The sequence below is a fragment of the Solea senegalensis genome, linkage group LG15, assembly GCF_019176455.1.
Source record: "Solea senegalensis isolate Sse05_10M linkage group LG15, IFAPA_SoseM_1, whole genome shotgun sequence".
Lineage (NCBI taxonomy): Eukaryota > Metazoa > Chordata > Actinopteri > Pleuronectiformes > Soleidae > Solea > Solea senegalensis.
Window position 1 is genome coordinate 8,234,826 of NC_058035.1, and position 23,504 is coordinate 8,258,329.

Here is a 23,504-nt window from a genome sequence, read left to right on the forward strand (position 1 = left end):
TTAAGTCTAATCTAATCTAGACAATTTGCAGTTTTACATTGTTTGTTTTATTGTCGAACTTATTGTTTGACTTATTTATGCAGGGTTATTTTGCTTCTTCTTTTCAAATTCATTGTTCAGTTTTTAATTCAGAATGTTTCACAGTAAATGCTCGAGACTGTGTAGTTATCGTTTTTCCGAGCTTTTAAAATACAGTGAAGGCAGCAAGTGATGTGGCGGCGACAAAGGACGAGTGACGTAGGAAGTGTGACCTCGTCCTCGCTCTCTCTCTCCTCCCTGGAAATAGTCGAATAGTTTTGTTTTTTTGTTACTTTCGATTGGTTTCATGGTGTCATTTAACAGGTCATTGTCAAACTGTCAATGTTTTTTTTTACTGTGCCGAGAAAGAGAAAGTTACAACTCCCCCGATACATAAACAGATACTTTATTAACATCAGCAATATGCAGGAGAAGTTTGGGTGTAATAAGTGAGGACAACGTTATTGATCACGGAAGTGTGAAAATATTTCCAACTTTACTGAAGTGTTTGACTCATGGAGGGTTTGGCATCAGGGAGAACTGGTCAGTCAAGCCTGCACAGGATAGACACATAAACCTTTACGTACAATATGCACACTTACATAAAACAGTCAGTAGGGCTGATTGATTTTTTATTTGATTTTTAGATTTTTCTATAGATAGAAACATAGATACAACAAATAGATATACATTATAAGATAGTTAGATAAAAATGCGTTTTAATGTGAAATGTTATAATAAAGTGTAAAATGTAACATTGTGTATTCCACCCTATGTATACATAATGTCACACACCAGTAATTTTAGAATGACATGACTAATTTGACCACTAGGGGGCACCAGAACCCCATAATGTCAAGGCGCAATTTCGACTATTATATTGTTCTTTTATTTTATTATGAGTCGAACCATACCGCTAACCTGATTTCAGGTATAGTAATTTGTACGGAATTTAATTGTATGCAAAACAAGAGCCGTCATGTGGGTTCATGTGATGGGATTTACAGATTTACAGTTTCGTTTTCTAAGATAGAAAATACAAATTATAGCTTCTAATCATTAAAACAGAAAACAACAGGAAAAAAACGATTAAATCGAAGGGAGAGTCATTATAATAAGATACATTCAATTCAGGACATCATACAAGCTTTGTCATATCTGTGCTTGCACAGTTGTTGGCCGGGGATGACCCATTCGAGTTGCCGTAGCAATGCAAGACCGTGGTACTCCTCCTCAATGAGCGTCGGAAAGATGGCGACGGCATACGCGCTAGCGAGAGTCGACTGTGCCGGTGGATAAAAAGTGCTTCAAAGAGACACAAATCCGCGTCTTTTGCAAACATTAAGCGGTGCAAAGTCTGCCTGAAACCGCCTCGACATGGTTGAGTCCATGCACGGTTAGAAACCCGAACCCGATGCCTTGCAATGGAGCCTCCGGATCGCAACAAGCCCAGCAGGTATGCGAATTTTGTTGAACAGACCCTACACCATCAGGACCTCGCGCTTGCCAAATAGAGAGCTGAGCGTGAGTCAGTGTTGCACGGGAGCGCTCGCGCTCATCCCTCACTAGTCGTTTTCCTGCCAAATAGTGGCGCGCGTGCAGTCGCTGCATTTGCAACGCTGGAGAGTTGCAAACTTTTTTTTTTTTTGTCGGAGCAACATTTTCGTACGCACTCCGGTGCGGATTTTTAGCCGCTCTTTAAATCCCTGCTTGCTAGAGAGGGAGGCAAACATGTCCGCCAAATGCTAAGGTAACAAGACGAACTATTTTTATTAACAGTGCAACATGTTAGGGAACAAGCTAGCTGCCGTCTCCTGTTAGCTGTCGCTTGTCAGTGTATTGTTCACCAACAAGTTCGCAAAGATAAAGTTTACGATACTGAGGCGAGTGTTGCATTGTGGGTTTGTGAGACGCACCTTAAAGAGTGTTGTTGTTGGTTTGATATTGTCATATTGTGCATTTCATCACTATACCGAGACAGACAATTCGCTGGCTTTAGCTAGCATTGCGCCCCACTGTTATTGTTAATACTAGAGCTAGACTTCTGCTGCTCTCGGCTCACACTTCACTGCTGAAGCATGATATTATGCGCTCACTCACTCTGTGCACTTAATTTATACGCGTTTGTGTTATTTTACCTTCAGCCTTTCAACTTAGTTGACTGTCTCCTGCAGATTATGTGGAGAAACATATCTTTCACCGTGTATGTGTGTGTTTAGACGACAAGGCTACTGCATGTCTGCGCACACACACATAGAGACAGACACTTTTAGAGGTTTTCCTCATATGAGCACATCCACATCTAATCGAAATGTCGCAGTGTTTGCCCCTGACCGCTGGCGACAGACCCTCAGGAATCTGCTGCTGTTGTGTCTTCCCCCTGTCCTCCCTCCTCCTCACATGCAGTAGTTTGTCTGCAGAGAGACTGCGAGTGACTTTGAGGCTTTTATCATGCTGGATCAGCTCTGTCATCTTCCATAATTCTAGTTTTGAGCACATTTGTGTGCGTTTTTTTCATTTTTTTCCTTTCTCTTGTTCAGTAATGACTGAGCACCAGCCAGTTGTTCTTTTCCCTGCAACCTTGTGGCCACTCAGTTATAAGTATAGACAGGTTTGTGCTGCTATTATTGCTAGGACACTGCATTGACGTTCATGTACTTGGATAGGCTATCCAAAGCCATGTCCCAAACTTTAACCCGAATCAGTTAATGCACAAGTCAGACCTTAATATAAACTCAATTCACATTGTAATCCTAACTTTAACCAGAGCCTCAAAAATAAGGTTCTGCCTCATTAGGACCAGGCTTATGTCGCTGTGTGGGCTTTTGGTCCTGACAAGGTCCTAAAGAGGTAACAAAAACAAGCACACACACATATTGCATGATTATGCAATACTGGACCTGTTTATGTAATTGCTGTCCAGCACTGTCACATACAGAAAAACACAGAGCCATGCCGTTGCTGGAGGCATGAGGCATTTTAGTGTAATTTTGTTGTTGAGTGCAAGTTAAGTTTGTGGTGAAAGGTAAACTATGATCTGCAAAGCTCAAATAATGTGTTTGCTGCATGTTACTGTTTGTTGTAGGCACAATTTCTATAATAATGGAATTGTGCGGAACATACAGCTGTGCGTAAGGGGGGCCTTATTGCCAAGATGGTGGTTTGCAGGGACACATTAGTTCAGCTATTGCATTCTAACTTCAGAGTGAAAAAACAGGCCTCAAACATTCAAAAAAGTATTTAACTTGTTTTCTAACAGACATCGTTTTACCTGACCTTGATGAGTGTTTGTACTGTTAGGTTTACATTGTCAACTATTTTGAGAAGGGGGAGTTATGTGCTTGCTTGAATTGAAGGCTATCGCTATGGCTGCAAGTACAGAGGTCTTTTGTCAATAGTGAAGACATTGTGGCTGACAGGCATTCCAGGGATTTCAGGATGTGGTGGCGCTGTGCACAGTGGATGGAGCCCTGGAGACGCCTGTGGGGCAGAGCTCATCAATGCCTGCATTTGCCAGCAGCACAGGCTGTAGGATACAGATGGACCGCCCTCTCGCATTTCCTAACTGCATCCTGTCTCTTTCAACACCTGCTTTAGAGAAATTAATGCTGTTCTCACATTCTGTCACTCTCATCTGTCGCTTCATTCAAACAATAGGATCTTTGCAAGTGCTATAACTGTGGCACTTGATGTTACTGAAGTGCTGCAGAGGTAGATTATGTTAGATGGTAACAGAGATGGAAGGCAAAGATGGTTAAGTGCTGCAGATATACAAATTCTTTGATTAGATTTGGTAATATCTTGTGCTTAACTGTTTGAGAGAGAGAAGAGTGAGTTGAAATCAGCAAAGGCTTTGGTTTTTTTAAATAGTGGAAAAGACAACTGCCTGCGTAGCATTTATGATGCAACTGGAATAAGGAGAAATGTGTCATTACTCACATTTTACCTCATGCTGCTTCGTCTGCAGTGTCTACATTTAGTTAATTTGGGTCATGGGATTTGTTGTGGTAAATGTCATGAGCTTCTACTGGTGGAATAAGGTTTGCGTCTTAGTTGATGTTTCCCTGGGTTAAGCAATTTGCAAAGGCATATGAGTACAGCAGTGTTGTAACAACGCAATAATTTGCTGATTGTTGTGAATGAAAGTGACTTTCTGCATATCCTGTCATGTCTCACTGAAGCAAAGGCCTCACTCGTATATGTGAAGTATGCATTGCACAGTGCACGTTAGAGAGATTGGGTGGTCCACTCCTGGCAGCGTTGCACTGTTCCATATGGGGGTGTGGTTAAGTGAGTTGTGTGCATTGTTTCTGAATGCTGTCAGCCTATGGAGCACACTCTGGCTGCTGCTTCAGTTCTGCCTGTTCATCAGGACTTTTACTGCAGGTCAGATGTGAACTGTTGCACAAATGAAGCACACTGCCACAGGAATTTTGGAGCATACATGCACATTGCACACACAGGTATTGTGTTTTTACTCAATAGTCAAACTTAGGCTGACATTACATGGCAGCAGACACATCCTGTTTACTGTGTGTGTGTGTGTGTGTGTGTGTGTGTGTGTGTGTGTGCGTGTGCGTGCGCGCATTGGGTGGGAGGGTGTAGATGCAAATCTAGATTTAGTCCGCCAAGCATCAGTTATGCCAGCATGACCCGATTAGTGGAAATTATGTTCTTAGAAAACTTTGGCCCCTTTCTCCTCCTTTTCCCTTTTATTTTAGACATTGTGAGCAAGTGTGCTCACTAACCAGCTGTGTGCTATTCAGCTGTGTGCCTCACGGGCCACGTGTCACAGCTATACAATAGAGTGCCCCTTCCTAGTACAATGGTATGGATGGTCGGTGTCAAAGGTCAGCCCCCCTGACTCTGGCAGCTCTTGGTAACATTGCTTCAGTCGTCATACAGAAAAGAGTCCTCATTTTGTGCTGTTTATTATGCACTCAGTGTTTCTGCCTGGGGGCTCTAGCATTCCACTGGCCTTTATTAGAGCCCCAGTGAGCCATCAGATGAGCCATTGAGAGCGGCCAGACACCATCTGCAGTGATAAGTCACCAGTGGCAGCCAGGCAGGGACAGCTTGAAGACCTTAGCGTGCAGGGCATGCAGGCCAGTTACTTCCTCTGGGCAGCCTGCAAGTACATTTTTGCTGGGAAAACAGTAAGGAAATCGGCAGAGAAATTTGCATAGCATTTATGGCAGTGTCTCATGGCAACCAAACAAACTGACATGCAGTAAGAGGGCGTCATTGGTTCCGTTGTCATTCCTCAGTGATTTAGTCATGCCGTTCTGCGTCAGGTCTTTTTAAAACTCCCTCTCTCTCATGCATTTGCTATTTCTGTCCTTTGACACCACACACCCATGCACGTACTGGAATGTTTACAAATGTGTGCACAATCTGATCATAGCAACGTACGCAGTGGGAGGTTAATAGCTTTCACTTGATGTTCGTGGTAAACTACACAGGTTCCTGATACCTGTTCTACCTTTTTATTGAGCATGCACATTGCACAGCAATTTCTGTCTGTTGCTGTTATGCTAAACGCCTTATTGTAACACAAAAGGTTTCTTACTGTGCTGTCTCGTGCCTGCATACTGAAAAGATCACTGTGGTGTGCTGCTCCTGCAGAACAAGCCCCTTCACAATTTCCCATACAATGCACTCATAGAGGCAAGTGCAAGTTATTCTGCAGTTTCAACACTGTTTTGGTTATGAGGGTGGTGGTGCTGTTGGTGCCATTTTTGCAGTGTGCTTTGTCTATGAAGTCTTGATTAAATCTGGAATCTAATTGCATGTAAAGTTGCACGATTTGCAGCAGGTGTTGGTCCAGTTTGTGTGTAGTTCTACAGCTGCTCCCATTGGACTGTGTGTGTGTGTGTGTGTGTGTGTGTGTGGACAGATTCCCCTTTGGAACAGAATAGCATTAGAAGTCTAGACAATATGTTCGGCTCCTTAAAAAGCTGAAGCGAGTGACTTCCAGATTAACCATCCTCCCTTAACGCTCACTTATACTCGCTCGGTGAAAGTGATCCAGCCTTTGCCCCTTTCAACTCGGGCACGTGTTGGGGAATGCTTTTCAATAAGATGATCGATGGGGGAACACATGGCGACCAGCATATGGAACGTCCTTTGTCATGCCTTTCTTCTTCTTTCTCCTTTTGTTTTTCTTTGGGGGAGTCAGACCTTCCGACCTTTCTCCCTAATCCTATTAAAAACCCCTCCAAAAAGCCTTAAGGCACAAGCCTGTGACATTGTAATCCGGAAAAGTGTGCCACTTGCATTATGCTTTTTTTCCTTCTCTTTCAGATAAGAGTCACTACTATTACATGAAAGTGATATGGTGTTTTGCATTCACTCGGGTTTTGCCTACAGTCACAGAGTGTCAGTACTCCATGTAAACCTGACTTTAGCAGAAGGGTTGATGACTTAGCAGACAGAGTTCATGAGGGTTACTATTTCTCTATTCCTCGTTGAGCCATTTTGTTTACCTGTACAGACAGGGGGTGTCCACAGTTTATTATCCCATGTCTGGACAGCTGTGGTCATGCACACAGGATAGTTGCTGTACATTTGGGAGGCAGCCAGTCAGTCTGCAAAGGACAGACAACGCGTCAGTCTGTTGTAGGTTGCAGCAGCCATTTAGTCTAGTTGCAGTTTAGCAACCTGTTTGCTGTGAAATTAAAAGAGATTTGCTGCACAGTCTGTCTTTCAGTAGAACAAACCCAGGATTCTTAGACATGCACACATTTCATGGGTTTTCATGTGATAGGGCTGAAACTGTTTCGTAATGACAAAGCATTGACTTGGTTGGTTAACAACACTTTCAGGTAGCAGTTATTATATGATGATTGTAATCTCTCACATGTTGATAGCTTGTTCCCACCAGTTTTGCTTTAATATCACAAAATGTTGACAGGCAGTCCAAGCCAGTGAAAGATGCATCCCAACAGAACTCTGGGGTGGATGAATCCTTGGACTCTCCTAGTGAGGAAGAGGAAGCTGTGTATGGCACAACACCTCCCTTTAACCACCGTCAGATGAAACGCATGTCTGGCAAACATCAGCGGAACAGCCACGCAAGGAGTGTTGGACGTTCTCCTAACAAGGGTAAGTTAAGAAATTCATGATTAACAGATATGTTAATAAATAAATATTATTACTTTACTAGTAGTAGAAAGTATTTCCTTTTTTCATTTCAGTGGAACTTGGCCCCTCTGTTGTGAGAGAGAGTCACAGGCCAGTGGAAACCCCAGAGGAGCATAGCTACAAGCAGGACAAAAAACATCGGGCCACACTGCGCTCCACAGAGAGAGACCACAAGAAAACCTTTGAAGAATCCTTCATGCTGGATCCACTCTCGAAGTCGAGCCCATTTGGAGGCCTCAGCATGGATCCCAGGAAGCATTACTTGAGTTTGGGCTGCAGCAGTGGCAAACTGCCTGTGTCAATGCCACATATTGCCCGCACCCACCGCCAGACCTCCAGGACAGACTGTCCTGCTGACCGCCTCAAGTTCTTTGAGACTCTGCGCCTGCTGCTAAAGCTCACATCTATGTCCTCTAAGAGGAAAGAGAAGGAGCAGAGAGGCCTGGAGAACACAGCCTTCATGGGACACAACAAGGAGGTCATTTGGTTGGAGCTGCAGGCTTGGCATGCACGCCGCTCCACCAGTGATCAAGACCTTTTTCTTTTCACTGCCCGCCAGGCCATCCCTGACATCATTAATGAGGTGTTGCACTTTAAGGTCAACTATGAGAGCCTGAGAGGCACCCTGTGTTCAGGGTCTGAAATGGTCCAGGAGGATTATCAGAGCATCTCCGGTTTAGTCTTTGGCGAGGAGAGGGAGCCTGGTGTAGCAGAGACCAACCACTGTGGAGTAGATCCATGGGGATTTAGCTCATGTCCTTCGACTGCGATGAATGCAGCAGAGCCTCTGGGTCCTGGCACTGACTGCAGGGAACACCTTCAGCGCCAGCGGCTGGCCTTTGAGCAGGTTAAGCGGGTCATGGAGTTGCTGGAGTCTGTGGAGGCTTTCTATCCCTCACTGCAGGCTCTGCAGAGGGACTATGAAAAGTATGCAGCACGAGACTTCCAGGGCAGGGTGCAGGCGCTCTGTCTGTGGCTCAATATCACCCAGGACCTCAACCAGAAGTTGCGTGTTATGGCCACTGTGCTGGGCCTCCATGATCTATCCCGTATTGGATGGCCTGTCTTTGAAATCCCTTCACCTCGCTGCTCCCGTGGCAATGAAGACGATGAGAATGAGAACAATGAGGAGAGTGACTCGACAGCGACTTTTACAGCTGAAAGTGAAGGGGAGGACAGAGATCTTGAAGAGGAGGGGGAATTAGGTCATGTAGCAGATGGAGAATTGTCTCCCTCCCTTACTCGTAAATTTGCCCGATTGTTGTCAGAAGACGAGTTTCTCCCAACTGCAACTGAAGGAAGTGCAGAAGCAAAAATGGGAGGGGGAGTTTTCTGCCCCACAGCCATATACAGACCGTTTGTGGATAAAGCTCTGAAACAGATGGGACTTCGTAAACTGATTCTCAGACTGCACAAACTGATGGACCGCTCTCTTCAGCGGTCCAGAGCGGCACTTCTACGCCACACACCTGCACTGGAGGTGAGAATGGAACATCTGCAAGCTGCATTCCAGCTAATCACAATGTTATTCTTAATCATTTTGCATTAAGTAGTAAAAAGCCCACTAGTTCAGATACTTAAGCAGCCATTTGAAGTAGCAGGGATTAGTTTTTAACATTATTATGTTACTCAAACTTTTATCTATGATTAAGTTTTTATTGTTGAGGAAAATAAGCTGATACCCTTCAAAAGTTTGGATACAACTGATCAAGTTCATACAAAGTTTTAGGATACGCTTGAGGAAATCCAATAGAGTTAAGTTATTATAATGAAGGTGTCTGGGTTTTGGAAATAGTAAGCTTGGATACATTTAGAGGAGCAGTTTAAGGAGGTTTAGACACTGCTCTCCTCCTGAGAATGTACTTGATGGAATGCGAACACGTTTGAGAAGTTGCAGTCCCATAACATCGACCAGTTCTGGAACCATCTTTGCACAGTTTTAGCTCTGGTCAATGTGATGGAGCCACAATAAGTTGTTATGATTTCAGTAATGTATATACTATATTCTGTGCTCGAAAAGGGATTAATTTTTACATAATCTTTATAGGCTTCTCTCCAAGATTGAGCAAGCATGATAGTTCATGCAACAACAAAAAAACAGTTCAAGAAATATTTAAAAAAAGGCAACAAAAATGAAATTGTAAAACCAAACGATTACTCTGTTGATGATATAACAACAACAACACATAACTGGCTGATTTAACTTTCCTCCACCTCTGTTCCACCTCCAGTTTGCAGACTTCCCAGATCCTATGCTGTATAGTGACTACCTGCCAGAGCTTGCACGCCACGAGTCCTGCAGTAGTCCGGCTAATCCAGAACTCGGAGCAGACCCGGTATCCTGGGAGGATTTGATGGACATGGACCTCCCATCCTTCCGGCCAGCGTTCCTTGTGCTGTGCAGAGTCCTTCTCAATGTCATTCACGAATGCCTTAAGCTGCGACTTGAACAGAGGCCTGCTGGAGAGCCGTCACTGCTCAGTATCAAACAGGCAAGGACTTTCGATGATGATGATGATGATGATGGCGGCACATACACCTATGGGCTATACACATTTCTGGTTGCCTTTTTAGACAATTGTGTGACTCGTCTGTGTTACTGAGACAACTATTGTTACCATTTAACAGAATGGAACTGTCTTTGAAGACTAACTAATGTTGAGTGTAGAGCTAATTTCTCTGTTATTTTTGCTTTGCAGTTGGTGCGTGAGTGTAAGGAGGTTCTTAAAGGTGGTCTTCTGATGAAGCAGTATTATCAGTTCATGCTACGCGGGGTTGTCACATATGCTCAGGGCGTGCAGACCAATGCCAATATTGATGAGTTTGAAGAGGATCTACACAAGATGCTTGAGGTAAGCTTTGATAGTGCTCAACCATTGTAGAAGCTTAGGATCCAGGACTACAACTAACAATTATTTTCATCATTGATTAATTTCTCCATTATTTAATTAGTTGTGTGGTCCTTAAAATGATGAAAATAGTCACATTTTCATTGGGTTCATTTTCTTTATTGACAAAAAAAATGCTTAAACCAGGAAATTGAGTATCCAAATAGTAAAATATTATTTTAGTTGTCATTTACTAATAGATAAATATTGTAGCCTTAGAAATTGTGCATTATTTAAATGTAATATCTGTCCCTGTCTCTGCAGGTTTACTTTGACTACATGCACAGTTGGATCCAGATGTTGCAGCAGCTGCCTCAGGCCTCTCACAGCCTGAAGAATCTGTTAGAGGAGGAGTGGAACTTCACCAAGGTTATCACTCCTTATATCCGTGGTGGAGAGGCCCAGTCTGGGAAGCTTTTCTGGTGAGTCCATGTAATGTATGAAAATGACACTGAAAACCTCTCCAACTCAAGAGTTTAATAATTTATGAGGTTTGTTCCTTTCTTGACAGTGACATCGCTGGGATGTTGCTCAAATCCACTGGGGAGTTCCTGGATGCTGGTTTGCAAAGAAGTGGTAATGAATTCTGGGAAAGTGCAGATGACAGCTCGGCCTCAGATGAGATCAGGTAAGGAGAATAGAATACCATGGTAATGATTTTTATTCATCCAGTCATTAATATAGTCTGTGCTCCCAGCGGCAGTGTTTTAAACTTAAAACATTTTGTTTCTTGTAGACGGTCCGTTATTGAGACAAGTCGTTCACTTAAAGAGCTGTTCCACGAGGCCCGGGAGCGAGCGTCCAAGGCTCTAGGTTTTGCCAAAATGCTTCGCAAGGTGAGAGAATACAGGAAATAATTTCACAAGGACTAAGTAATATAGCATTAAAATCAAATCTCTGAAATACTCTTTGATTTTTTTTCCTCTTAAAAATCACACGATATATAAATAAATAAATATTTTAATTTAAAAGTTTTAAACATGAATTTTCCTATGGGACCTGACATTGTAAATAACAGTTTATTTAGGGACACGGTTTTCTCTCTGTGTTCTAACAAACACCTTGTTTTATTCCCTCTCTGCAGGATTTGGAAGTTGCTGCAGATTTCAGTATCACTAATGGGGTGCCTTGTCTCCTTGAGGTGCTGAAGAAGAGAAACTTTGTCAAGGTGTTTGCCCTTCTGTAAATTTTGTACATATTTAATCTTCTTATTTCTGTCATTTGGGTCACTTATGTGCTGTTTAACCTCCTTTTTTTATATTTAGGTTCAGATCCCAGGCTTGGAAGAGCTCCAAGTTTTTGTCCCCTGCGCTTTGATGAATCAGAGGCCACTCATCTTGCAGCTTCTCAATGCTGCAGCAGGCAAAGACTGTTCCAAAGAGCCAGAGGAAATAGCTGATGACGAGGCCTACCTGCTGATGAGTAAACACAGAACTGGCTTCACTACTGATTCTGACTGGGCTCAGTGGGACGGAGAGTTGCTGAAGCTGGTCCCACAGGTGGAAACTGTTGACACTTTAAGCACCATGAAGGTATGTACAACTAGCACCCAGAGGCTTAAATACAACACAAAACCACTGTCAAGAATAGCATTTCAAAGTTTCGCTACATGTGTCATGTCATGGAATTGGGATATTTCAGTGCATAGCTATTTTTTTTACAATCCTAGAATTTGTAGGTGTCGTTGTAAGTGTATTATTTACAACCCTCCCACTGGTCTACTGTGCTCTCAGGTGGAGAACATGCTCTTGATCGTGATGCAGTCAGCTCACCTGGTGGCCCAGCGTAAGGCCTTTCAGCAGTCTATGGAGGATGTGCTCACTCTCAGCCGGGAGCAAACATCGAGTCAGCCACTCATCGCGGGCGCTCTGGAGGAGCTCAAGGTATTTTTTGAAACCACAAGCCACACACTTGTTCACAAACTCCAGCTCATGTTGTTGCTGTTGTCAAGACAGGTGCGTGGTCGCTGTCCTCTTTTCAAATGTGTTTTTACCACGTGCTATCAGTTACTGTGAATTACAGTTCTACTAACATTATGTGGTAAAAAGACGAAGGGCCACAGTTCTGGAAAGTTTGACATCTGTTTCAGTAAAACTCAGATATATTTTTTCAAACCCACAGGTTTGCTACCTTGCTGCAGGTGCACTACTTTGCAGTGAAGAGTATTAATACCACATGCAATGTCTTGTTTGACATAGCGTAATCTGTACCAAAACTAAATCTCACCTTTCCTCGCTCCCGCCACAGGACGAGGCACTGCAGCTCTGCATTAAGATCAGCACTGCCATTGAACGAGTGGAATACATGTTCACCACAGAGTTTGAGGCAGAGGTGGAGGAGTCTGAGTCAGCCACTCTGCATCAGTACTACAGGGAGGCAATGATACAGGGATACAACTTTGCCTTTGAGGTGAGAGCCTGCAAGATTTTAGAGGTGTGACCTGCAGCTCATTCTATATTTGTACAGAAGGACTTTATTCAGAGTGTAAACCTCTTTTTTACTCATATTTGAGCATGTAACATAACATAACATGTCCTCTTCACGTACATAAGGTAATGTTGACCTTGTAATATTGACGTGTTTGTGGGACATATTTTTCAAAGGCAACACATTAATTGCAAAGTAATCGGATGAGATGAAGCTGAGGTGGTTATCCTAAATATACTCCTTTATTGTTTACAGTATCACAAGGAGGTGGTGCGCCTGATGTCAGGAGAGTTCAGGCAGAGAATCGGTGAGCGTTACATAGCATTTGCCCGCAAATGGATGACGTATGTTCTGACCAAATGCGAGAGTGGCAGGGGCACCAAACCCAGGTAAGGCCTTACCATCTGTCAGCATTTCATCAATACATGACTCAAGGATGCTTTTTGTAGCACTGCTGCAAAGAAATTTAAAGTTAGTCTCATCAATCTCATTGACCAGTCAGCCAATGTATTAGTGCAGTTGGTTTTGTATAAGTAAGTCAGCAAACAATATTTGTAATTGCCACAAATAATTGCTTTTTACTGTTTTTAGTGGTTAAAGGGGATTTTATTGTGTGAGAAAAGCCCCATTTGCTCTCTTGTTTACTGTTTTACAGCTATTTTTAACTTGGAAAAATACATATATACATACTTAAGTTTTCATGTAATGGCCACAGCATTAATATGCATGCCTTTAGTTTTTTTCCATACTCATGCTTTGAGCCATTACATGGAATTCAACTGCTCGCAGCGTGACACGTTACTTCCTGTTCCCACAGAGGAGAGCACAAGGAGCTGCTTAGAGCAACTTCCTCAAGAGAAAAGATGCTGAGATCTGTTAATGAATCACGCATACTAGATCTGTGTACCTCACAGTGCAATCAGCTGATATGCTTCTCAGAAAAAAACAGCCGTTTGTCATACGTGTGTATTTATTTTAATTCAGTTTTTTATTTTGGCAATGTGTACTGATATGCCTTTAAGACAAAATAATAAAATGAACAGTCACTGGAAGCTTTGGGACCCACTGATTGATCCCTGTGTTGCATCTACAGGTGGGCGACTCAGGGTTTTGATTTTCTTCAGGCCATTGAACCTGCCTTTATATCAGCACTACCTGAGGATGACTTCCTGGTAAATGGCCTGTTTTCCCTCTCAATATAGCATGTTTGCACAGGAATATGTAAAATATGACAAATGTATTATCTGTTGACTGTAAATGTTGCATTTCTTCCTCCAGAATTTACAAGCTTTGATGAATGAATGTATTGGACATGTGATCGGAAAACCCCACAGCCCGGTCACTGGCCTGTACATTGGTAAGATGAATCCTTTGTGGTATGAACTGTCAGTGACTGTTGCATCTGGAGTTCATGCTTTTTGTTAGTGTTTACATTCTTTTGCAAGATTATTAGTTCGTTGTCAAGGTGACACAAAACAGACACAACACCAATGAAATTAATGTCCTCTTCTCACTCTGTGTTGAGCGACTACACACTGCTATCAGTGGCCGTCAGTAAAGAACTGTGGTTTCTCTGGGCAAATGTGATGATATAACCGAGTGTTACTGGGGAAGAAAAGCATGTTTGCTCAGCAGACATTTTCTGAGTAATAGGGCAAATGTTATTGCGGGTGAAATAAGGAACATTTAGTCAAACATCACATATTGCCTTATTAAAGTGGTTCTTCAAAGAGTGAGTGCCAAATGTTAATCTATGACATCTAAGGTTTGAGCAAACTAAGAACTTAAAGCAAAGTAAAGCATCACAGTACCTCATGTACATGATCACTGCAGCATAGTTCAAACACAAAATCTTCACTTTCTTTTGCTTCTTACTTGAAAAAGTATCTTAAATGTGTCTTGCCTACCTTTCTTGACTTGGATTTTTATTTTATTTTATTTCATATTTCCCTATCTTTCTGTCTCTTCTTAGTGTTCTGCAGCCATCTATTTTAAGAAATGTTGCTGTATATAGTACATAGCATTTGCTCCCTTGCTCACAATTTTCCGCCAGTGTTTTACCACAGCAAGCTAAATTTCTGTAGCTCCTTGATCAATGCATAGTCTGTTTGAGGTTTGCTGTGGTAGGTAGCTTGACTAAATGGAGACATGGGTGTTTTTCTATTCAGCTCCCAGGAATAGTCCTCGGCCCGTTAAAGTTCCTCGCTGCCACAGTGACCCACCGAACCCTAACCTGTTCATCCCTAACGCTGAGGGATTCAGGTAAGTGATGGAAGATTTTACACTTTTTGTTTTTCTTCTGTGTTTTACTATTAATACTCTTTCCTGCATGGCTTATTGTGCCTCTTTACCTTCCTTTATGTATGCTTAATACTGGTGTGGCTCTGTAGATAAGTCTGTGTTACATGGGCTTCCTTGTGTGTATGTGTATCTTGCCATGTATGTCATATTGTAATTTATATAATTATACTGAGTGCGTGTGTGTGTGTGTGTGTGTATGTTCCACAACTCGTCAGACACACACACACACACACACAAATACATGTGAACATATCCCACGGCAGCCACCTTACCTCCCGGGCAGCGCTCTTCAGTTTGTCTTTTCACCACACAGCTCTCGAAGTCTACCCTGTGATCTCCGGAACCAGCTGTTCCCCAACGGCCCTCGCCCCGTCCCTCAGGGCCCGGGGGAACACAGCCACACCAAAGCTCCAGGCAGCACCCCCAGTGACGTCAGGTAGCCTTGCCCCCCCCAGCCACTTGGTAGAAAACACAACCCCCAGATACAACATAAGCCACCTGACAATGGAAAGAGAACATTTTGATATTTGCAGGACATTTGTTCTGTATTCAAGAGAATTTATTTAATTTTCTTTTTGGCAATAGTCATCCACTTAGAGCCAATAAAAAATAAATTCACCCTCTTTTCAAGTTGGTGATGTGTGAAATCAGTAATAATCTTTTTAATAGGATGATGAGAAGGAATTTTTGCCCATTTGTTAGCGCTCATGTAGAGGCACGCTTTATAGCATACTATTCCACTTGTAGTGTGTTTGCATTTTTACTTTTTTACTATTCATCGACAAACATTTGGAAATTCAAATCATCTAAAAAGTCAGTCTGCTTTCCAGGCTTTGGTACAACATCAAATATTCTTTTTTTTTTTTTTTCGATTGGACCAAAATGAACCAGTTTTATTAGACTGTATATAATGAGTAATTTCTCCTTACCTGAAATGCCTGAAATTTAAAAATGTGCGTGTGATCCTTCTTAATAACATGCAGGGATGTGATGTCGATTTAAATTAAAAATGTAACGAAGAATGTTACCTTTAAAGTCTTAATGTATGTAGAGGCACCGCAGTGTCACCAAACCACAGATAGGGCCCTTACACAAGTCTTATCACAGGATATTGTTGTGCATGGTGTGAAAATGGAGGGCAAAAAACAGTTCTAAAGTCTGGGCTATGATAATACTCTCTTCTTTACTGCTATTAACATCAGTCTTGCTTTAATGCTGATGATTCACTGCCACATAGTTTTCCTAGTGTGTTTGTTTGTGCTTTTGAAATCTGAACATGCACTCTTGAGATGTAACCTTGCAATTGCCTCTAATGCATGCTCAACTGTTGGTGGGTGAGCTTAATCTTTGGTTGTGAGATAATGCAAATGACATCATCTGATTGTTCCAGAGAAACACAGTTCTGGTTTTGTAGCATAGACATGTGTAGTGTTTGATTGGTTAAATTGTGAACTTTATTATGTGTGTGCAAATTGCATCTTGCACACAACTCTGGTACGGTTTTCCCTAAAAGCGTCTCAATATTAAGAATGTCTAACCATCTGCATGCAAAGTTTATCACAACACAAAGATTCTGGTAGCAACATTTTAAATGTTGTTGATGTCCAATGCATAAAAATATAGTAACCCTCATCTGAGCTTCAATTTGTCCATTAACGGAGAAACCGCCAGACTTCAACAATCCATACGAAGCATTGGTTTTACGATTGGACCCCAGTGTTGCATCAGCATGTTTTATGTCTTTGCAGGGGATCCAATTTCCATCTGTCTTCCGTAGCAGCAGAGTTGCAGTTCAAATCTCTGAGCCGCCACTCCAGCCCCACGGAGGACAGAGAAGGTGGGTGTGCTCGGTACACAGCAAGGTTTGAATCCAAATTGAAAAGTTAATCTACCTGATAGCAGAACAACACAGTTGATTTTTCTTCTTCTACAGAACCCTCTTATCCTAAGGGAGATCCTAACAGCACTCAACGTCGAAGCTGGGAGCTCCTCACCTTCATCAGCCAGTCCAAGGGTGAGATTGTTGAGTGATGAGACACGTTGCACCAACCAGTCCATGTGCTTGTTTGACTTATTTTAAGTAAACTAATCTTTTTTCTTTCTCCCTCTGTAATTAGACACAGCAGCACGGCAAAGCCCCATGGAGGCCGTCCGTTGCTCCATTCGCAAATTTGAGGATAAGCGTTACGCCGTGATGAAGCAGCGCAACATCATCGGCCAAGTGTGTCACACACCCAAGTCCTACGACAACGTCATGCATGTCGGGCTCAGGAAAGTGACCTTCAAGTGGCAGAGGGGCAACAAGATAGGTGGGACGAGTTTGTGATTGTATTTGCTACAATGTGAGGTATTATTATGCACATACAGCAACTGTCGTGTTCGTTTGTGTTGAAACAGGTGAAGGCCAGTATGGGAAGGTATACACTTGCATCAATGTCGACACTGGAGAGCTAATGGCCATGAAGGAGGTATGTACTCCAACAGCAGGTTTGCAATTATTTATCTGTACTACAACTCTAATAACTATAATAGGATAGATAGATAGATAGACGCTTTATTGTCATTGTATACCTTGTATATCTAACAAAGCAGTATCCTTAACCATAACCACTTAATTTCTAACGCTATCCTTAATTTAACTGCACTCTAAACTCTAAACCAGTCCTAAACTCAACCAGTCCCTAAAAAATGAGGTTTGGGTTTTCCATGAGGACTATTGGTCCTGGCAAGGTCAGTGTTTATGCCAGAAAAGGTCCCAGAGAAGTAACAAATATAAATACACACACATTCTTTACAACCATAGTTCTCAAACTGGTACGTGTCAGAAACCAAGTTCTTCTGTATATACCAGGGTATGTGTGTGTAGAACATGAAACAAATAACAAAAACATAATAATGAATTAAATAATAGTAATTACAGTCACCTTATCTTTCACTCCATCTTTATCTAATTTCGCCATACCAGTGTCTTTCTACACAAACCCGGGTCTATTTGATGCAAGGCAAAAGTGCCAACCACTACTCCAATTTAATTTATTTCAAAATAATGACAAATAAACAAATGGCAATAAAGTAATGTATATGTTATTTATTTTTTCACCCAGATCCGATTCCAGCCAAATGATCACAAAACAATCAAAGAGACGGCCGACGAGCTGAAAATATTCGAAGGCATCAAACACCCAAACCTTGTGCGATACTTTGGCGTTGAGCTCCATCGGGTAAGAGAGGAACACTTCACATCGGTTCAGACATCACTTGGGTTATATGGACAAACTCTGATTGAAAAACTTAAACGCGCTCTCCTGTAGGAGGAGATGTACATCTTCATGGAGTACTGTGACGAGGGCACCCTGGAGGAGGTGTCCAGACTGGGCCTGCAGGAACACGTCATCAGGCTTTATAGTAAACAGACCACTACAGCCATCAATGTCCTCCACGAGCACGGCATAGTCCACCGTGACATCAAAGGTCAGTGGCACTTGTTTTGTTTACCTTATCAGAGATGCAGAAACAGCAGTCGTTCGTGAACTCCGTTTTCCAAATTGCTGAGGCCATCTGTGTTCTTCTGTTTCTATCAGGAGCCAACATCTTCCTGACCTCTTCCGGTCTGATTAAGCTAGGAGACTTTGGCTGCTCAGTCAAGTTAAGGAACAACACTCACACCATGCCTGGTGAGGTGAACAGCACACTAGGAACTGCCGGTAAGTGCTTTTTATGTAGTGTATGGGGTCCAGTCTACCAGCAGGGGTCACTGTGGCTTAATATTTTGGTTTGGAGTCTGCTGTCTCAAGTTTTATTAGAACAATTATAACGTGAATAAGAAAATGTCCTCTTATTTGTCTCTAATTGATACATTAACATTTACTTTTTAATGGGTTTTTTTGTGCCTATGTCTTTTAGTTTTTCTTGTCTTGTCACATAAAGCAGTACGCCAACATTGCTGCTTATTAAATTCTACTGCCATAACTGGTTTTCTCACTTTTTTTTCCCATTTTCTTCAGCGTATATGGCTCCTGAAGTAATCACTAGAGCAAAGGGCGAAGGTCACGGACGAGCAGCAGACATCTGGAGTTTAGGCTGCGTCCTCATCGAGATGGTGACGGGAAAGGTGAGTCACGATAGAAAAGACTTAAAGGTAGAGGTTTAGCATCTCATGCAGTATATGCATACCTATGCAGAATAATGGAGACAATGTGACTTTAGGAAAAAGACAGCAGATCAGTTGCTCTGTCAAACGGGGGAAAAAAAGAATAAATGAAGCTGTAGCTCTGCTGAGAGACGGTAAGATGATAATTCTGCTGCATCTTCGTGTCACCTACTCACTCTGCCTGGATCATTTTAGACTGCATAGTTCCCCATTGAGATACACTTTATGTGGTCAATATGGACTTAAAGTGTTGTGAATTATGGAATAATGTAGTTTAATAAAAAAATGTTTTGATAAAAAGCACATTAATTGTAATTAAAGATTCAACAGCTATACTGTTAACAAAAATGTCACAGAGAGGAGACGACAAAACGGATATTCTTGTATTAATGTATCAGGTTATTGCAGCAAATACCTGATACCTCAAAGAGAAAGTGCGTTATAAAATAACTGTGGTACATCTCTCTCTTCATTTAGGCAGACATTAATTAATAAGACCGTTCACACTAGCTGTCTGAGCCGTGGTAATAGACCTCTTGTCTGTATTTCATGTGAAAAATATACAGTGAAAATGATCTTTCTTCACAGATTTAGCACCTGTTTCAAAGTAAAAGCGTTCAAACACTTTGTTCCCCTGTTCCCATTCATTTTCTTCAAGAAATTATGAAATGATATATATTCTTCAGAAAATATCTCTACGGCAATGTTTTTGTAAATGAAAACTAGCAGAATTTGCACAGCAGGTGAGCAGGAGTCACGCACTTGGTCATGCATCCTGCGTAAATCCAGCCTTGCGGTTGTCGGAGACAATTTTTATTGTATACATTATAAGCTGATACATGAAATGACTCGATTTAATTTCAACCTGCAGAGACCCTGGCACGAGTACGAGCACAACTTCCAGATCATGTACAAAGTGGGCATGGGCCATAAACCCCCCATCCCAGAGAAGCTGAGCACAGAAGGCAAGGACTTCCTCGGACACTGTCTGGAGAGTGAACCCAAACGCCGATGGACAGCTAGCATGCTGCTGGACCACCCATTTGTCAAGGTGAGATACTTGTGTTACAAATGTCACACATACAGTTTTTGCTTTTTGGGATGTTACTCACCACCAGGGCTGCACAATATGTAAAAAAAATGTACCATCTTCATTACATCACTATGTACAAGATACACATTTTAAAAGATTTACACATACGACAGAGACAGTTTGCACTGCAATACACTTTTCTATGGTATATTGTGTCTGTTTTGCTCGGCCACAATCTTTCCTAAATGTAGATATTTGTTTTATTATTAGTTTAATTATTATTTTATAATTTTGTTGCCGAGAACACTTTACACACCCTCATTCCCCCAACAGCAAAATGGTTAAATAATGAGACAGTATTGACATTAATGAAACATATTGCAGCAAAATGAATTTGTTAAGAAATGTTTTATTTATTTTGTGGGCTGCAACAACGGTTAGTTTCATTATATGTCAATGATTTTCCTGATTAATCGATCAGTTTGGTTCCTAAAATGTCAGGAAATTATGAAAACTGTTCATTGTTTTTTCCTAAACCTCAAACATATGATGTTCTCTAATGTCTTTTTTTTTGTTCACAAACCAAAACTATTTGAATGGTTTCTTTGTTATATGTAGCAAAGAAACCATACAATATTCACACTGAAGAAGCTGAAAAATCAGAGTGCTTGTATTGGTTATAAAAAATACTTAGTTGGCTGTCAGTTTAGTGGTTGATCAAGATCTGATGAATCATTACAGCCCTAATTTGTTTTAATTAATTCAGTTAGAAGGGGATGTTTTGTTGTTTTCAGCATCTGCCTCAAGCCAAAGCAGAAATACATTGAAACCATATGTTTGTAGGATATAGCAGCATCTATTGGTGAAGCTGCACATTGCAGCTGAATATCTCTCACCTCACCCTTCCTGTCATGTAGGAGAACCTATGGTCGCCTTAATTTTTCATTAAATCTCAAAAAGTAGTTAAGTTTGTTACATTTGTGGTGGTCCAACATAGCAGCCTCTTGTCCCGATGTAAATACAAAGGGTTTATTCTGAGGTAATGAAACAACAATCCATGCATTCAGATGATGGTGCACTGGAAAAAAAGGACTTATTTTATATTCCATTTCTATCAAACCAAAAAGTGAACATTACATTACAGCTGCTGTCTGCTTTGTCTTGTCTCTCAGGTCTGTACAGACGAAGAGTGAGTGAGACCTGCTCTGACGCTTTCAAGTTTACACATAAAAGCACTACTGTACACACTGCTGGCAAAGTGGAAAAAAATGAACTGTGGACACTGAGAAGTGGGAGTTAAAAAGGCTGAAGGCACATGGAGCTAAACTGAGGAACTAATATATCATTTCAGAGAACAACTGGACCTATGTAGTGTAGGGTTGTTGTGTCTTTATGTACCCATGGATGGGGAGACAGAGGAGGACAAGGGCGGGACTGTACATACTGTAAGAAAAAGGATTGGCTTAAGTTCTTGTATAAACAATATTGTGAAGTTAAACTATTACGACATTTGTTCTCACTGGTTAAGAGACCTCTGAAAAGGCATTGAGGAATACCTCAATAGACAAAGAAAGGTGTATGGGGAGGGGGGAGGGGGGTTACATTCTATGGCACTTTTAAACTGTTTACCCAAGGGGGGCAGTGGAGTAGAAGAGGGAGACTTCATTATTTCAGTCATCATGTGAGGCAGAAAAGGATGCGGTGAAACTCTGTATGGAAGGAGACGCTGGTTTAGCTTATATGAAATGAGCAACATCCAAATAGATTTTTAATTTATCACTTGTCGTTCGACAAGCACGGGCACTAGGAAGGAATTTTTTTTGTCATGTGTATTGTTGTTGTTTTTTTCTTTCTTTCTGTCTTTGCCTTTGCTGAGGGGTAAAATTTCAAGTTCAAGCAATGTTCAAGTCTGTTCACTGTTGAAGAGCTGTTCATGCTACTGGAGCGGAGCCAACAAAGGAGAGGCAGGGACCTGCTGCTGAACACAGACCTTTCACACAACCAAACATAATGACTCACACCACAACTTCTGGTCCTCTGCTGCTCTTATAGTGTTTGCTATGTACAAACAATATTAATAAACCAATTTGTTTTGTTTTGTTTTTTAAAAAAACTGAAGTCTTTTGCTATTTCATTTTCTAGTTGACCGTAAAATATTTATCTTAACTCAGGCTGTAGCTTATAATTTTGTTCTTAACTGATGAATCTATTTTATATACAATGAATTGGTTCAGAAAATATTCATTGGTAAAATTCATAGTTCATTGGTGTTTCCCAAACCTCAAAATAATATTGTTTTGTCCACAAACCAAAATTATTCTTTTCTTTGTTAAATGGAGCAAAGAAACTAGAAAGTATTCAATATTAAGGAGCTGAAATATCAGAGCACTTGTATTTCAAAAGAAAAAAGAAAAACACTACAAAAGATAAATTGATTATCAAAATAATGTGTGTGTGAATGATTGACTGATTGATGTTAATCTGACAGCCTTAATCTTAAATTCTGTGTGTGTGTGTGTGGGGTTTTCTCCGGGTTCTCCAGCTTCCTCCCACAGTCCAAAAACATGCAATATGGGGATTAGTTAAATTGGACACTCTAATTGACTATAGCAGTGAGAGTGAATGGTTGTTTGTCTCTATGTGTGGCCCTGCGATGGACTGGCAATCTGTCCGGGGTGTACCCCCGCATACCGCCCTATGTCAGCTGAGATTGGCACCCCCACCCCCCACGGCCCTCCTGTGGAGGATAAAGCGGTAGAAAATAGATGTATGCATGCTGCCTGGATCTATATGTCTATCTATCTATACTATTTTTCAAATTTCCCCACTGGGGGACAAATAAAGGAATATCTTATCCAGTTTCATGATTGGACATCTTCATGTTGGTGTTGAAACTGGTAATCATTACTACATTTCTTTTTTCTCTTAACATATTAAATTAAACCAAATTAAATTCCTAATTCCTAATAATTGTTTCACATGACCCCTGCATTAACTTTTTTTTTTTAATCACAGAAAGATAATAATCATTTAAAAAAAAAAACACAAAAAAAACCTGTATGTACCACTTTAAATCTGTTTCCAAATGACCACACTTAGCCCGCCCTTCCACCAAATGTCAAGTTAATCATTGGGGTTTTTTTTGTGTAATCCTGCTGACAAACCACACCTGAACATAAAACATTATTACACAACACAACCACCTGCAAATATCACACACCTGACTTTGGTACTTTGGTGGACAGCTTTCAAACCTATGTTGACAAAAGGTGCGACATCACATGTTTTTACAACTCTCAGCCTGCTATAATGTAAATAATAATCTTGACAGAAACTTGAGTTTTGGATTTACTGCAGAGAAATGTATATTTGATTAATAACTTGGATTTAGATTCAGAACAACCTTTTTTAAAATGTAGTTAATAATTCAGTTTGAATAGATCAGATTTTTACTCACAAACTTACAAATTAGCCACGTGCAGCTTTGTAGCATATGACAAAGCAAAGCATCTAAATATAATTACATGAAGACAGATATTAAATT

At 41.3% G+C, this 23,504-nt stretch overlaps 1 protein-coding gene across 3 annotated transcripts; it reads left to right on the forward strand.

The window, feature by feature from the left end:
* The first annotated feature begins 1,265 nt into the window (after positions 1–1,265).
* Positions 1,266–22,215, forward strand: map3k4 (mitogen-activated protein kinase kinase kinase 4). 3 transcript variants are annotated; one of them, XM_044046026.1, is made up of 27 exons: positions 1,266–1,474; positions 6,932–7,122; positions 7,215–8,641; positions 9,393–9,653; positions 9,861–10,013; positions 10,314–10,471; positions 10,561–10,677; positions 10,786–10,885; positions 11,134–11,217; positions 11,315–11,581; positions 11,783–11,932; positions 12,297–12,458; positions 12,732–12,865; positions 13,570–13,648; positions 13,755–13,833; positions 14,645–14,738; positions 15,091–15,213; positions 16,526–16,614; positions 16,711–16,791; positions 16,895–17,086; positions 17,175–17,245; positions 17,882–17,998; positions 18,089–18,248; positions 18,359–18,481; positions 18,782–18,888; positions 19,799–19,978; positions 21,133–22,215. In XM_044046026.1, the coding sequence occupies exons 1-27, from the start codon at positions 1,443–1,445 to the stop codon at positions 21,151–21,153; spliced, it is 4,752 nt and encodes a 1,583-aa protein (XP_043901961.1). In that variant the 5' UTR covers positions 1,266–1,442; the 3' UTR covers positions 21,154–22,215. The 3 variants fall into 3 exon arrangements, with proteins under 3 accessions (XP_043901961.1, XP_043901964.1, XP_043901962.1); XM_044046027.1 differs by lacking the exon at positions 1,266–1,474 and adding an exon at positions 1,593–1,768; XM_044046029.1 differs by lacking the exon at positions 15,091–15,213.
* Positions 22,216–23,504: the final 1,289 nt, after the last annotated feature.

Coding starts and splice junctions, on each gene's coding strand:
- map3k4 (XM_044046026.1), top strand. CDS start 1,443: ATGGAGCCTCCGGATCGCAACAAGCCCAGCAG. Junction 11,582..11,782: donor ACACTTTAAGCACCATGAAG/GTATGTACAACT, acceptor CTGTGCTCTCAG/GTGGAGAACATGCTCTTGAT. Junction 16,792..16,894: donor CTTCATCAGCCAGTCCAAGG/GTGAGATTGTTG, acceptor CTCTGTAATTAG/ACACAGCAGCACGGCAAAGC.